Source organism: Danio aesculapii, chromosome 20 (assembly GCF_903798145.1).
Source record: "Danio aesculapii chromosome 20, fDanAes4.1, whole genome shotgun sequence".
NCBI classification, from domain to species: Eukaryota; Metazoa; Chordata; class Actinopteri; order Cypriniformes; family Danionidae; genus Danio; species Danio aesculapii.
The window spans coordinates 40,511,903-40,527,591 of NC_079454.1; the positions used below are offsets into that span (position 1 = coordinate 40,511,903).

At 35.2% G+C, this 15,689-nt stretch overlaps 2 protein-coding genes across 2 annotated transcripts in view; both read right to left on the reverse strand.

Annotated features, from left to right (window-relative positions):
• Positions 1 to 247: 247 nt before the first annotated feature.
• slc35d3 (solute carrier family 35 member D3) lies at positions 248 to 3,973 on the reverse strand. Its single transcript, XM_056481436.1, has 2 exons — positions 3,434 to 3,973; positions 248 to 1,618 (listed from the first exon to the last, which is right to left on the reverse strand). Exons 1-2 carry the CDS (start codon positions 3,867 to 3,869, stop codon positions 795 to 797), a joined length of 1,260 nt encoding a protein of 419 aa, XP_056337411.1. The 5' UTR covers positions 3,870 to 3,973; the 3' UTR covers positions 248 to 794.
• Positions 3,974 to 7,076: 3,103 nt separating this feature from the next.
• The window catches only part of pex7 (peroxisomal biogenesis factor 7), a 54,769-nt gene continuing 46,156 nt past the window's right edge, over positions 7,077 to 15,689 (reverse strand). The window contains exon 10 of the mRNA XM_056445612.1: positions 7,077 to 7,498. Coding sequence (XP_056301587.1) covers positions 7,433 to 7,498 — 66 coding nt within the window. The 3' untranslated portion in view covers positions 7,077 to 7,432. The remainder of the gene's footprint in view (positions 7,499 to 15,689) is intronic.

The window sequence follows — 15,689 nt, forward strand, 5'->3', positions numbered from 1 at the left end:
TGGCTGTATTTAAAGTTCTGTCGTGTTTCGTCTGATGCAAACAGAAAAATTGCTTATCACTGCAAATCTCGTCATGTAGCGTGCTGTTAGGACACAGGGTTACAATGTAACCTGCTCACCTAATGTTTACATTCAGAATATTTCTATTATTTGCAAATTAATAACCTCATGTGGAACTCTGAATCTGCGTCTCATTTCGGAGTCTGCTACTGTCCACCGGAGGTCACATTTCGGTCACGAGCACATTTCGGTCACGAGCACATGCTTTGAGAGCCTTTCTGAATGACTGAATGAATGAAATACGCAGTTTTCCATGGAGGCAAACCGGGGTGCTGAATTATAATTGGCTAAACTGGCATTGGGCGGGTTAAAAGAACCAAAACAAACACAGCTGTTCCGGCACGTAACGCACATTTTCAAAGTAGAATATCTGACTTCGGCATTGTTTTTTACTGGGCATGTTTCTTAAATATCTGCAAACATATTATGGTATTTTTATGCTTTAGAAGAGTCAAAAACTTACATACGGCACCTTTAAAGTCATCCTAAAATAAACGGTCTTTTATTTCAAGTCAATAAATTGGCACATCTGTTATTTAAGATTTCTTAGTGTCATATAATCACACTCCCTGTCAACGTACAAACAGACAACACCATTATTTTCATATAAAAAATAAGCAATTTTTTTTTTTCAAAACAGGATCATTTTCAGGAGAGAAAAAGGCAAACATCGTTCACACCATCGGTTTTCGACAATACCTAACATGCACGTCTGTCAAGCGCTGAACCTCTCGTCAAGGACTTTGAACCTCCATGTTGTCCATTAAAGTGTCTTTCTTGAGGAACTTTAAGGTGCGAACGGATCTCCAGACCCCTACATAACTATCGCTCAGAGACAGTCTCGTGGGATCATCTGACGGGACGCCTGGCCGTTCTAATTCTATAGACTCTGCTACTTTATTTTCACGAATATGGTTCTGGTCTGCTGATTCTGACAGGCCACCATTAGGAACATCTTCTGGATTATTTGTAGGAGTCTCCATCATATCTCCATCAGGCTTGGCTGGTTCCACATACGGTTCTCCTGGAAGTTCTCCATCCTTAGCGGACTCATCCATATCCTGGTAGGCTACCTTTTTTTTGGTTTCGTGATACTTCACCACACAGTAGGTGATGGAGCCGACAGTGTTGACTACCACACCTGCCACAAACAGTTTGGTTGGCATCACGTCACTGAAGGCCAGCATGCCCACAGTGATAGTAGCTATGCTCTTGACCACTCCAACAAAACTGGTGGTGACGGCCGAGTTTATATAAGTACAGTGCAGCGTGGTGAAGTTCATCGCACAGCCAATGAGGATGCAGGTACAGAAGATACCAGTGATGAACGGGTTCTTCCAGCCTTCATATGTCCACATATCAATAGCATCCATGCTTACAATGGAGCAGATGAAGAGTACAGGTGTAGCCACCACTGCAATGGTGTACTGCGCCGTGAGCGGCCCGTAATCACTGTCTGAACTCACTTTCTGAATGAGCACCAAGTAGGAGGCGTGGACGATCACAGCTAAAATGCCAGTCACGTAGCCGAAAGGGTCACCTGTAAGATCTCCAGCACCTGCACGAAAACGGAATTAAACAGGGATTGTATGCGCCATCAATTATTTATGGACTTGAAACAATATGATGCATGAGAGATATTTATGCTGATGCATCATAATTAGCTCAGAGTATTAGAAAGCGCATATGATTATATTACGCTATAGGGATTCGTTTTTTTTTATCAAAAGTAGGTCAAAACTCATTGTTAATGATATAATAATGATTGCTGAAAGATCATGTAACACCGTAGTAATGATTCTGAAATCTACTTTACATCAGAAGAATAAATTATTGTATTCCTCACATTGTTTGGACAAAATGTCCCCACAAGTATAGCAATGCCAGTACATTGGGACTTTTAGGGGATATTTTGTTTGGCCCCTTAAAAGGAAAACGGCTCATAAATCACTTAAAATTAAGTACTTTGAGAGTGTAAAAATGCAGATTGTTTACTGTGTGGGCTGAGTTTAAGGGTAAGGTTGGGATACAGGACATAAAATACAGTATAGAAATCATAATGTCCCCATAAAGATAGCTGTACAAGTGTATGAATTTTATTCTTCATAATTGCATAGCCAATAATAATAATAATGAGAGATATTTATGCAGATGTATTATTATATTTATTATATATTAGGGCATTTGCTACATAGAAACTCTTTATTTGATATAAGGATTAAAATAAAGTAAAAACTATATTGATTGATATACTCAAATAGATTGAGTTAGCTTAATCGTTTGTACAAATTTAAGTGGATTGAACATAAAACAATTATGTTGTCCCCCAAAAAACGTAATTGTGTTGTTTTAGCTTATTTTAAATAAGTAGTTTGAACAAGCAGTTTTGAGTAGCCAATGAGTTGTCATCTATTTTTCATTTCTAAATTTTGAGTGAACTATCCCTTATTAGTATTTGATTTATTTTAAAGTCATCTTAAAATATAGGATATTTATTTTAACATATATATATATATATATATATATATATATATATATATATATATATATATATATATATATATATATATATATATATATATATATATATATATATATTGGCTTTAAGGATTAAAATAAAGTGAAAAAACAACAAAAATGGTGTAAAAAAACACTAAAAATGCTGGGTTCCACACATTATCTTGTTGTCATAAAACAAACAGATTGAGTTAGCTTAACCGTTTTTACAAATTTAAGTCGATTAAACATAAAAATATTACGTTATCTCCCAAAAAACTTAAGAGTTGTGTTGATTCAGCTCATTTTAAACAAGCAGCTAGTGTACGCATTGTCTATTTTTCATTTCTAAATTTTATATGAACTATCCCTTAATAGTATATTTGTATAGTACATTTTGTTTTCTTTTAAAGTCATGTTAAAATACAGGATATTTATTTTAACTATATATTTGCTATACGGATTCAAATAAAGTAAAAACACAACAAAAACATATACTCGTCATGTCGTCTATTTTTCATTTCTAAATTCTGAGTGAACTATCCCCTAATAGTATATTTGTTTTATTTTAAAGTCATCGTAAAATAAAGGTTATTTTATTTTAACTATAATACTATAATAATATAATTTATAATAAATATAATTTGCTATAATAGCCTAATTAAAATAAAAACAGATAAAAAATGTATCTTCATGATCATGTCGTGTAATTTTCCTTTTATGTACGCCTATTTTTCATCCATTTTTAACTTTTTTTTTGTTACACTTTTCACAACACTTAGCCTATTGTTGTGCTTTCGTTGGTAAATTATATTGCTCTCCTGTGACTACTACCGAAAACAATCCTAAAAATCCTTAAATTTTGTTATATTCTCACCAGCCAGCGCTGCTCCTCCAGTGGTGATGAGGACCGCTGTGATGACTCCAGCTGACGGGATCCCATTCTTCAACACACACACTCCAATCCCCAGCGTCACCAAGGGCAGGCATCGCTTAAACACCACATACATGGGCAAACTCAGTCCCCTGAGAGACCACAGGGTCAACGTGGACTGCAAAGTTGCCAAAATACACACGCTCGCAAAAACTTTGACTAACTGCAGGCTGAACGGAGGTATATCTATCTTGCCTAGTCTCCTCAGCACCTCTAGCGTGAGAGCCGCAGTGCCGCTGGTCAGACACTGAATTAAAGTCAGATACGTGAAGCTGTAGGTCGTGATGAGGAATTTTAGCAAAATGTTCAGCGACCCCGAAAAGAATCCGTGAGCAACGGCGACGGTGATGCCCAGCATGCGTCCTTTGCAAACTTCCATGTCTCCGTTTGACCGGGGTTTCCCTGGGTCTCTGTGAGGCACTGCTGAATATTAACGTCCAGTGCGCTCTTGCGCGTCATTCTCACTCACTCTCACACACACACACGCGGGAGCGCGGGCGCGGGACAGGCGCAGATCCTCTAATGTCTTCCTTCTCTGTTTACTGATTAAATTGGAGTGAACTGCAGCCAATCCATTTACTTTGAACTACCTCCTAAAAGTGTAAGGTACGTGACAGTGGTCAAAAATAATATAAGCACTGCGCAATTTAGATCTGCAAACACTAAACAAAACGAACTTTAACACGTAACGAAAGCTCTGCTTTAAACACCTCAAATAAAACTGAATTACACTGGTCAAATAGATAAACATTAATGACAATTAAAGAGATAATTCACCCAAAAATGAAAAATATGTCACAATTTACTTCCCTGGTTCCAATCCTAAGACATAAGATACTTTGAAGAATGTTGGAAAGTAGCACCCATTAACTTTCACAGTATTTTAGTGTTCTTACTATGGATGTCAGTGGATGCTTGTGTCCAACATTCTTTAAAATGCCCTGTTTTGTGTTCAAAATGCAGAAAAGTTTAGAAAAATAGACAACTCTCGCTTTTTTTTGTTCAAACTACTTATTTAAAACGAGCTGAAGCATAACAAGAATTTGCACATTAATTGTTTTAAGTTCAATCCACTTTAATTTGTTATGTAAACAATCTATTTACGTTGGGAAAATATGAATGGATTGTGTGGAGCCCTGTATTTTTTTTACAGTGTGTGTTAATAGTGAAGAAATTTTCAGAAGGAAGTCAATTATTGTCTTGGATCATTATTATAGTGATTGTTTTTTCACGTTATATGCAAGACAACAATTCTTTTAACCCTAACTGATGCAGAACAATTATTACAGCTAATAATTAAACAGTTTTATTGGGCTCAAAGTGTAAAAGAACACACAAAAAATACTTTTGCTGCCTTTTTAAACAACTTTGACAACTTGAAACAACACAATTCTTATGTTTTTTGGGGACAACTTAATTGTTTAATGTTCAATCCATTTACATTAGTAAAAATGATTATGTTAACTTAATCGATTTGTGTTGGGACAACATGAAAAAATTGCGTGGAACCCTGCAGTTTTTTTTTTACAGTCAAGGCTTAATTTTCACACATGAACTGATCCTCTGACCTGAACATCACTGTCTTTAAGATGTGCTAGATTTGACAGTTTCTCCTCAGAAACAATGAGCATCTTCAGGATCATCTTAAGCTTTCATTGTCGTTTTTGTCATGGATTTGTTTATGAAAAACCGTTGTAAAGTCAAAAAGATGATCTATTATTCTATCTATAAGTTACATTTTTTTTAGATCAATCTTGACAATAGAAACACCTGCATTATCTAACCCTAAGAAGAACCACCCCAGCACCTCTCATATAAGCCCCTTTCACACAGTGATAGCGGTAAACATCCAGAAATTTTCCAGAACAACTTTGCCACTAAATTCAAATAGACTCCCAATGGGGTTCAGTTCAATTGGTCGTTAATTCAAGTATGAAATGGATTTTTTTAACGGTTTAGTGGTTAACGGTTTTAAGTCCAATAAATCTTTCCATTATCACCCTGAAATGTGGCTATGGGATCAGTCTTCCAACATTGTTGTTTGATAAATAAAAAGCTACACAATGCATGAGATACGGTTAAAAGTATCGTTGTCAAACATCTTACACTCTAGAAACATAATATCACTCCAATAACAACCCAACCATAGACATAGATTTTTTTTTTACTGAAATTTAAACAACTTTTTTTTTTTCGCACCTTAAAAAGACATTGTTTTTTTTCTCTCCTTATGTCTTGTTTTGGAGTTCATGTCACCAGGTTTCTGATTTCTACATATAGCAGCTTAACACTTTAAAAATTAAAGTGGAAGGAACGTGAGTAATTGTAAAGTAAATTTGTATTTTTTGGTGAATGGTCCCTTTTACGTTTCTGTTGTGCTAAAAACAAAGATACACAGCTCGATTTTCTGTACTGTCAAAATGTCTTCATCTCATTGATATGTACACTGCTACAGTATATACCAGCAATTTAGCCTTATGGAACATGGAAACATTATCTAAAGTTAAAGTTTGACGAAATTCGTGTTTACAATTTCAAAGGCTTTATATCAGTTCTGGCATTTCAAGGTCATTTGCCTAACAACCAACCGCTAGAAAAACAGCCAGACCATACACAACTAATACACAGAATAATCTGTTAAATATACAATGAATAAAATCATTCAATACTATGGACTAATCCTACGACAGCCATATTTCTTTATACCAACAGTTTCATTATACTTCTATTTTTTTTTTCAAGAATTTTTAAACAAGTGTAATATTTTTAGCTCTAAATTTAGGTTGATTTCATTACTATTATACATTATTATCCACAGATGCTGAACCATTGTAGGTCAATACCAACATGCCATGCCTGTTGATTTAAAGTTACAATCAGAACTCCCATATTTTTCTGTAAAGCCAACACAATCTTATGGCAATTCGTAACTATTTCATTTAGTGGCTAATTCGTACGATCTAATTCGTATAATTTAGTATGATTTGCTCATCCCCCAATGACGGTTGGGTTTAGGGGTGGGGTTAGGTGCCATGTCTCCTTTTTAAATTCGTACAATTTTGTACGAATTAGCCACTAAGCTGACAAAACGTAAAATACTTACATTTTCTCGTGAGATCAGGCTGGTAAAGCTGAAAGAATGGTTGAAATCTTTACAGCAATATGAACATTAAGTATTATTCATTCAGGTTGGTCAGGTTTACATTTGTCTTTAGTATGCAGATTGACTCACATGTTATGTTTGTGACTCTGTACATGCTATACATTTGGGCTGTATTGTTTTTAATTTGTTGATCTTTAAAAAAAAAAAAAAAGTAATGTAAAGCTTAATCAGGGATGAGAGCTGCAAATTAGCTTCATACTATATGCGACATCGGTTGTCTTTGTATAACAACGTCAAGTGTATTGTCCCTGTTAAATAAACTTTGCAATGCGTAATCAAAAAAGTGGTACAGTTCGCTTTTTGGTACATTTTGACAGTGGAAATGGTCATAAAAGCGTACCAAACCGTACCGTACCACTTAGTGGAAACGAGCCATAAGTAGATTATAAGACACTGGACTCATGAACTAAACTACAAAAGAACTCAAAATGACGAACTGTACTAATTTATTAACATCAGTTTAACAAACCGGATTTATTCCAGTAGGGAAAAACAACATACACGTACCACAAAATCATTAGACATCAATAAGGCACTCACCGTTTAAGGTAAACTCTCACTTTAGCTTGATTTTACACTCATCAAGCACTATAATAACATCACACTCCTAAAGGCGAGGTGTGAGATTCCAGCTCTCCTGAAGCATCCCTCGGGTTCTGTTTTAACAGCGTCATTAGGAAAACTGCAGTGAAATCTTGGCAAACTCTGCACCTGTGATTGAAATAGAGCCATGATTCCCTCATGTCCTGCAGAAACATCAGTACTATGTGAACCAGCTTCTACAGCGCGGCCAGAGATGAAGGGCTGAACACTTTCACAGTCTCATCCCAGGAGCAGTCCACAACCTGGGAAAAAACACCATATTCACACGATTAGCTTCAGGTATTATAACTGCTTTATGTCAGGCAACACAAATAGTTATGAATATCATGGGGAATTTATATTTTCTAGATTTTATTAACTCTTTTCTACTTTTATAGACACAAAAATGATTAATTATTAAAATAAGAAGTAGAGCACTTTGAAGAAAATTTAACGTATAAATGTGTAATCATCACTGAGTGGAAAATATTCCATTATTTGTTTTCTGAAACACACCGTTATTTCAGCTTTACTAAACTATAATGTAGACAAAGAAAATACTGTCATTACATATTGCAAAACAATCATAAATATAACAAAAGACATCAAAGTTTGATTCCAAAACCTCAATAGAAGCTTTAAAAGAACATATAACCCAACAGAAATAAGAAAGAAAGAGATTGCCGTAAATGTACTGACTTTTTAGTATTCTTAAGTGAAACTCTTAAAAATCCTCATTATTATTTAAAAAATATACTAAAAATGTTGTCAAACAAAGCACAACAATGATGATTAAGTCACAATACATAAATAAATACAAAAGTCCCTCCCAATTAAACTGGTACTGAAAGACAAACAATAAAGATTTCTATTCATATGATGCTTGAAATGCACAATAATAATGTTCAGCCAACAAATAGTTTCTTTTGATGCTGCTTCAAAGCCTTTGTAAAGCATATGTGAGGAACACAAAAATTACTACCAAAGCACAACAAAGAACCACTGTCATTTCCTCATTATAAATCATAACAGTAGAATCAAAACAGAATAAGGGCAGCTGACATAACATCTGTATAAAAAATCTGTATAAAATGACACACCTGTGTACAAATAAAGCACCAAAACTACACAAGTGTTTTTGGACTGGGAATTACACGTATGCTCATTGATTTAAAGAATGGACCCTTTTCACATTCCGGGTTTCTCAGTAGTGGTTTTCGTCATAATTGGGTAAACTAAGAGCACAGTGAATGGGAAAGATAATGAAAGAAAAACCTCACAATGGTGAGACTTTCAAGACTTTGAAAGACTTTCAGAAAAAGGGGGAAAAAATTGTGTGAGACTGACAACGGCAGCCAGAAGAGAGGTCAAATTTACTGTCCTGCCTATAGATGCTGCATTAGAAATGCCTCACACAATCTGTAGTTTTGTTGTTGTTGTTTTTCTTACAATTTGATGCAAATATGATATAATACATACATATAAGTGTACATAAATAAAAACAATCTAAATATTAAAAGCCCATTTAATTAATAACCCATTAATAACCCATTGCAACCACCTATACCACACCAAAACTAGAGTGGTTGTTCTAATTTGGAACTTCCGAATGGTGTCAGAAACACAATATAACCATTAAATTACTTGCCATTTTACATTGATTTATGCACTGTACAACGCAACAGTCCACTTTATCAAATGAAATGAGTGTCGTTGACTCACAATTGACTGAAGGTTAATTCTACTCATTTAAAAGAGTTTTGAACTCAGTGTTGAAGGTGATGAGTTAATTAAATACCTCATTACTTTTTTGTTTGTTGTAATCCATTTCCTCAAATGGTTTGAGTTACCTTAACTTTTGGGGTTTTACAGTGTGGTTACTACAAGGTTTTACTCATTTGTCAAAGCTTAAAATCACTTAAAATATAATAAAATGTAATAGGATGTAGGATGACTTTAACACAAAAACAAAGGCAAGTTTGACATTAAAAAAAAAAAACTATATTGGCATAAACTCAAATAACTGTACTCTCCCAACTTCTCTTAAATGTGTGTATATTTTATTATAACATTGTTATTTTATTAAAATTACACTGAGCATTTCTACCTCAAATAGCCATTATGATTTACAGACAGCATATTACTTCCGTGTAGACTTTTTTCATACATATCCCTCAAATTCATGAATATGAAGTTTTAAAAAATATACAAATTAGTCAATGCGTAAATTATTATTTTTTTAACTTATCAGAATGCATATTGGTGATTATTTCAATTAGTTAGCCTAAATAATATTTAAAAGTGTATTGGAAAAAAAGACAATGTGATTATTTCTAAAATTCTAAATAAAGTATTTCAACTCATATTTCTCAACAGTCAAATTTTTGAAACATTTTTACTGTAGTGAAAAATCTTTGTTCTATAATTGCCAGATGCAAAGCAAAGAAACGTCACTGAGTCTTGTAGCTCTTACGCAATTACATATTGCAAAAAAATTCAAATCATAAATATGACAAAAAAGAATTATTAGCCTTCCCTGTATATTTTTTATATAAAAATACAGAAATTGGGGAGAAAAACGATTACAACACATTTCTAATCATATTAATTTTAATAACTCAAAACTTAATAACTGATTTCTTTTATCTTTGTCATGATGACAGTACATAACATTTTTCAATAGTATTCAGCTTAAAATGCAACTTAAAGGCTTAACTAGGTTAATTAAGCAGAAAAAAATGCATTAAGGGGCTAATAATTTTGACCTTAAAATGGTTTAAAAAAAATTAAACTGCTTTTATTCTGAGCGAAATAAAACAAATAAGACTTTCTCCAGAAGAAAATACATTAAAGGAAATACTGTGAAAAATTCCTTGCTCTGTTAAACATCATTTGGGAAATATTAAAAAAAGAACAGAATTCACAGAAGAGCGAATAATTTTGACTTTAACTATATATAGTCACTTTTATAAATTTGATTTGATGAGGGCCCTAAAAGGATGTACAGTATACTCCTGTACTAAACAATACCATACAATTGAAATAAAAAAAATCCCAGTGAATTAACACACAAGCCCTTTCATGTCCATATTCCTATTAATACGATTTCAAAAGGCACAGTTAGCCCTATACACAAAACTTCACTCAATATGAAAGTGATCTATCGATGCCCAAGCAAAGCTCCACTCCTCCTTATTGCGGTCCTTTCCTCCGTATCTCATTACTCCAGAGCCCGTGACTCACCCACTGAGGGAGAAAAGTCCTTCATTAATTACTTTACTGCAAAATGCACAACAGAGAGCCAGGAGGAGCAGACGCAGGAGTGAACGGGTGGTCAGCCGATAACACAAGAGTTTAATATAACTGGAGGCAGGAGAGCGGGAAAGTGATCTGCAGCTCCGCTCTGCTTTTCTGAGAAACAATATCTGTTAAAAGTACAGAATGCATGTCCTCTTCTGGAGAGACATTTCAGCTGCTTGCCGGAGGTATATGATGAATCACCTGCTGTGGGTGGAGATGAAGTCGGAGCTGCGCTTTTGCTCAAGAACCGGTTATAGTAGAATTGCGACATCTGAAAGATTCACTTTGTTTAAAGGCATAAAGACCGTACTGATGTTCAAAGTGTCACAAGAAATGACCAGAGGCGATCAATCAAATCCATGTGTATGAAACAAGGCTACAGAAGACAGAGTTTTAAGAATGAGCATAACTTTGTTTTTTAAGTACTGGTAATAAACCAACGTACACTCACCGGCCACTTTATTAGGTATACCTTACTAGTACCAGGTTGGACTCGCATTTGCCTTCAGAACTGCCTTAATCCTTTGTGGGATAGAATCGACAAGGTACTGGAAATCTTCCTCAGAGATTTTGGTTCATATTGACATGAGAGCATCACGCAGTTGCTGCAGATTGGTCGGCTGCATATCCATGACGTGAATCTCCCATTCCACCACATCCCAAAGGTGCTCTATTGGATTGAGGTCTGGTGACTGTGGAGGACATTTGAGTACAGCGAACTCATTGTCATGTTCAAGAAACCAGTCTGAGATTATTCGTGCTTTATGACATGGCGCATTATCCTGCTGGAAGTAGCAATCAAAAGATGAGTACACTATGGTCATAAAGGGATGGACGTGGTCAGCAATAATACTCAGGTAGGCCCAAAGTTTGCCAGGAAAATATACCCCACACCATGACAAAACCAACCAGAACCGTTGATCCAAGGCAGGATGGATTCATGCTTTCATGTTGTTGATGCCAAATTCTGACTCTACCATCTGAATGTTGCAGCAGAAATCGAGATTCATCAGACCAGGCAACGTTTTTCGAGATTCATCAGACCAGGCAACGTTTTTCCAATCTTCTATTGTCCAGTATTGGTGAGCATGTGTGAATTGTAGCCTCAGTTTCCAGTTCCTGTTCAGGAGGGGCACCCGGCCATGTCTACATGCATTGAGTTGCTGCCATGTTATTGGCTGATTAGAAAGTTACGTTAACTAGCAATTGAACAGGTGTACCTAATAAAGTGGCCGGTATGTGCTGTCTAAAAACACAGTAGATAAATGATTAGTTCACTCAAACATAAAAATTCTATGGTTAAAGTTGACATGAAGTGAAGTTAAATTGTCTTTTTATGCTATCGTGATGTACATCCGCTTGAAACGATCCTGATACTAGAAAAAAAATGTGTAGAGCGGCGTATGATTTGGTGCTTTGGGAACCGAATGGATTGTTAAAAGATGGGTGTTGCTCTCAAAATAGAGGAAGATTCACAAATGGATGAAAGCCGCGCAGAAATGAGCCTAAAAAAAAATTCATATGACTAGGAAGTGAAGAAAGTCAAATCGAGGTGGAGGGAAGGTTATGGTATTTGATTAAAGTTTATGAGGACAAATTAATTTTTCCAGGCTAACGTAATGCACAGATACATCGTTTATATCAAGAACTACTATTTAGATACAAAAATAAGAAGAGTACACACAACTTTAATGATTCACACTCATGTTTTTGTTTTGTTCATTTGACATTTGTTCATCATCGGAACAATAATTAAGATATTATAGATAAAATCTGAAAGCTATCTCATCATCCATAGACAGCAATGGTACAGAAAAGAAACCAAAACGTTTTCAAAACATTCCATGTGACTTCAGTGGTCATATAAAACTTTAATCAACTTAAATCATACAAAGCTCCAAAAACACTTTTGTGTCCCAATTTTTTTAAACGACTTTGTTTAGTAATGTCTCTAAATCAGGTCAGGGTGCACATCTACTATGGGCAAAATGATTGCAAAACTTACACTGTATTGCCGGTATTAAACACATATCCTGATGACCAGGTGAGGAAGAAAAGATACCGGCAAACAAAGTCATATTTACATTTGTTTGGCACAAAATTTTTGGAGCTTCAGTAACCTTTTGGTTCCTTTTCTGGACTTTAAACATCTTGGAATCGTTGTTGTCTATGCAGAATGAGAGAGCTCTTGGATTTAATCTAAAAATCGTAATTTGTGTTTGAACGATGAATGAAGGTCCCTGGGGTTTGGTAGGACATGAGGGTGAGTAATTAATAATAGAAATACAATTTTTGGGTGAACCAACCCTTTAAAATACCAAGAGAGGGGATCAGAGAACAACATATAAGGCTCTATTTTATTGGTTAAGGCGCAAAATCTAAAGCACATGGCGTAAAAAGCATTAAGGGCATGTCCGAATTCACTTTTGCTATTTTAAGGACAGAAAAATACACTCTGCGCCGTGGCGCATGGTCTAACAAGGTTGTACTTATTCTCTTAATGACTTATGGGTGTGTTCTGAGAATAAACAATTCAGAGTCTCATCTCCCATTCCCTTTAAAGGTCAGTTGCGTCACATCATAGCGCATTTGCTATTTACATGGCGGACTTTGTAATTGGAAAAACTAAATGCTTCACTAGAGACAAAACAGTTAAACAGCATCTGCAGCGAGGATAAAGAACGAGCCTCCTACAACTGGCCTTTACGTTCACTTTCTCTTTCGTGGATAAGGAAACGGTGTTGTTCACTCCGCTGAAGACATCCATTAGCCTACATATTTAATTTTGTTAGTTTTCAAGCAAATCTTTGCGCTTAACTATGTTTAAATTCAGTTCTAATTTCCAGCAAACGAATAAATGAGCAATAATGTTATAAGTGTAGTAAAAAACAAACAAACATCCAAGTGTTATATTCAAACACACGTCCTATGCCCCATATGGTCAAAAACCAAAACAGGTGGACAAATCTAAGCTTGTTTTTAATAAAACAAATATGAATATGCATATAAATATGCATAATAACATTATACAAAAGCAAGTCATGAATAAACTCAAAAAAAGTCCCACTAGATGAAGGCATGAAGTTTTTATTTTTATGTGGAAAGTAATAAATTTTACAATTTTTATTTTTTTAACTCTTTTTCATTTGTAAAGATATTTGCGTATTGCTGTACATCCTGCGTGTTTTAAGCAATGTGTAAGTGAGGCGCACAACTAACGCGCTCTGCGCTGGACTTTAGACCTGCTTTCACTTGCTCAATTGCACATTCTATTTCAGTTCCTCAATATAGCAACATGCCAACAATGCGCCTTAACACACCTCTTTTCTAGACCGGAACACTAATAAGTCGACAAAGTGGCGCAAATGGATTTGCTATTTAAATAACCTGGTGAAAAAAGGAAAATTAAGGTTGCGTTGGTTTGAAAATAGCAACACGTCGGCGCAAACACATCTTGCGACTTATTGCACCTGGTGTATAATAGGGCCCCATAGTGTCCTAAATTTTGAGGTCACTGTTTAGTCTCATTTGAAGTAGTCTCATAAAATAATATTTTAAAGCATGTTTCATGAGTTGCATAGATTTGTATGTATGCATGTATATATATATATATATATATATATATATATATATATATATATATATATATATATATATAAATAAATTACAGAAAATTTTGGAAAAGAACACTGATCAAAAATTCACCCAGTAAATCAGGATACTCAGATGAAGGTAGGACTTTCTTAACTCTTTATGATCAGTTATTCCTTCATAACAAATGGGGTTATAGTGAGTAATCACTAAGCACCACATTTTGACAAATACTTGCATGTATTTGACCATTTAGCCGCTCACCTAAATACACAGTGTGTGTGGTCTCGGGGGCCGCAGCGGACAAACAAAACAGTGTGCATTCTCTTTCGCGCTTTTAAAATCATGAATGAATCAAATACACAATAATTTATGCACATTCCATGCTGCAAGAGTCACGTTACATGATTTCAATGTGAAAATGAGATTTGAGAGGAACGAATTCTGACTGCTGGAAAGGATGTGGGATTTGACGCAGTAATTGTTTTTATCTCGATTAATGTTTTTTCATAAATCACTGGAGGCCTAAATCAAAATCAAAACTGAATTTGGATTAATTGCACAGCTCTAGATAAAGGTATTCTTTTAGCCACAGCAATAAAAATAAAAAAACTCAAAATCTGTCCAAATCTATCTTTACAACGTTACCAGTTTATTCATGTTCCCCAAAAGGCTAGTTATCCAGTCATGAGAGAACAGAATAATGTGAAGAATCTCAATGGGCAATGGGTTCACACTGCAGCTAGAACTGCTCATCCGTTCAGCTCTGAAAAGAGCATGGATCCCAGCATTCACTGTCTCAAACTTAAAAAGAATTTGGACTGAAAGCTCTGCAATGACAAAACATCTCATCAGCAGAAACAAGCAAAAGACTAAGCCTAGGCTTTGCCGAGGAGCATGATGTGTGGACAGAGAACTGGTCCAGATGGTTCCTTTAGTAATGAAAGCAAGTTTTTTATTTGGGTCTGATGGGAAACATTATGACTGAAGCTGAACATGGATTGGAGATGTCTTTTGCAGCAGGAGTTTGGCCTCTTATACAGAGGCATGGAGGATTGAATGCAAATATTTATCAAAATATCTGATATAGGAGTCTAAAGTCTAAGATTCAGAAATTATGAATCAAAGCTTATTCTAAGGCCAATCTCTCAAAATGACAGGTTGTGGAATGTGCTAAACTCCGCCTTCACAACAGCTACTTCTGTATCACCGCCTGTTAAGCCCCGCCCACCAGTACACGCTGCAGTAGGTAAATAATGAGGCAAACAGAAATGAAACAAAAAGAAATGCAGAATGCAAACAATAAAGTGAGTATGAAGACAACTAAATGCAGTGAAATACATGCGCACTGCATTTATTTTGATCCCAACATTTGCAAAATAATAAATAAAGATGAAAATGGAAAAGTACTGTAGATAAGCTGAATAAAGTTCCAGACCACGTCGCTGAGAACTTGGCTCTTTGTTCATATAATTTTTACTGTGGATTTGTTTACAAAAAAAGGCACAATTTAATGCTTTAATGAAAGTAAGAAGCTACGTTGATAATATTGGATCCTAAAGT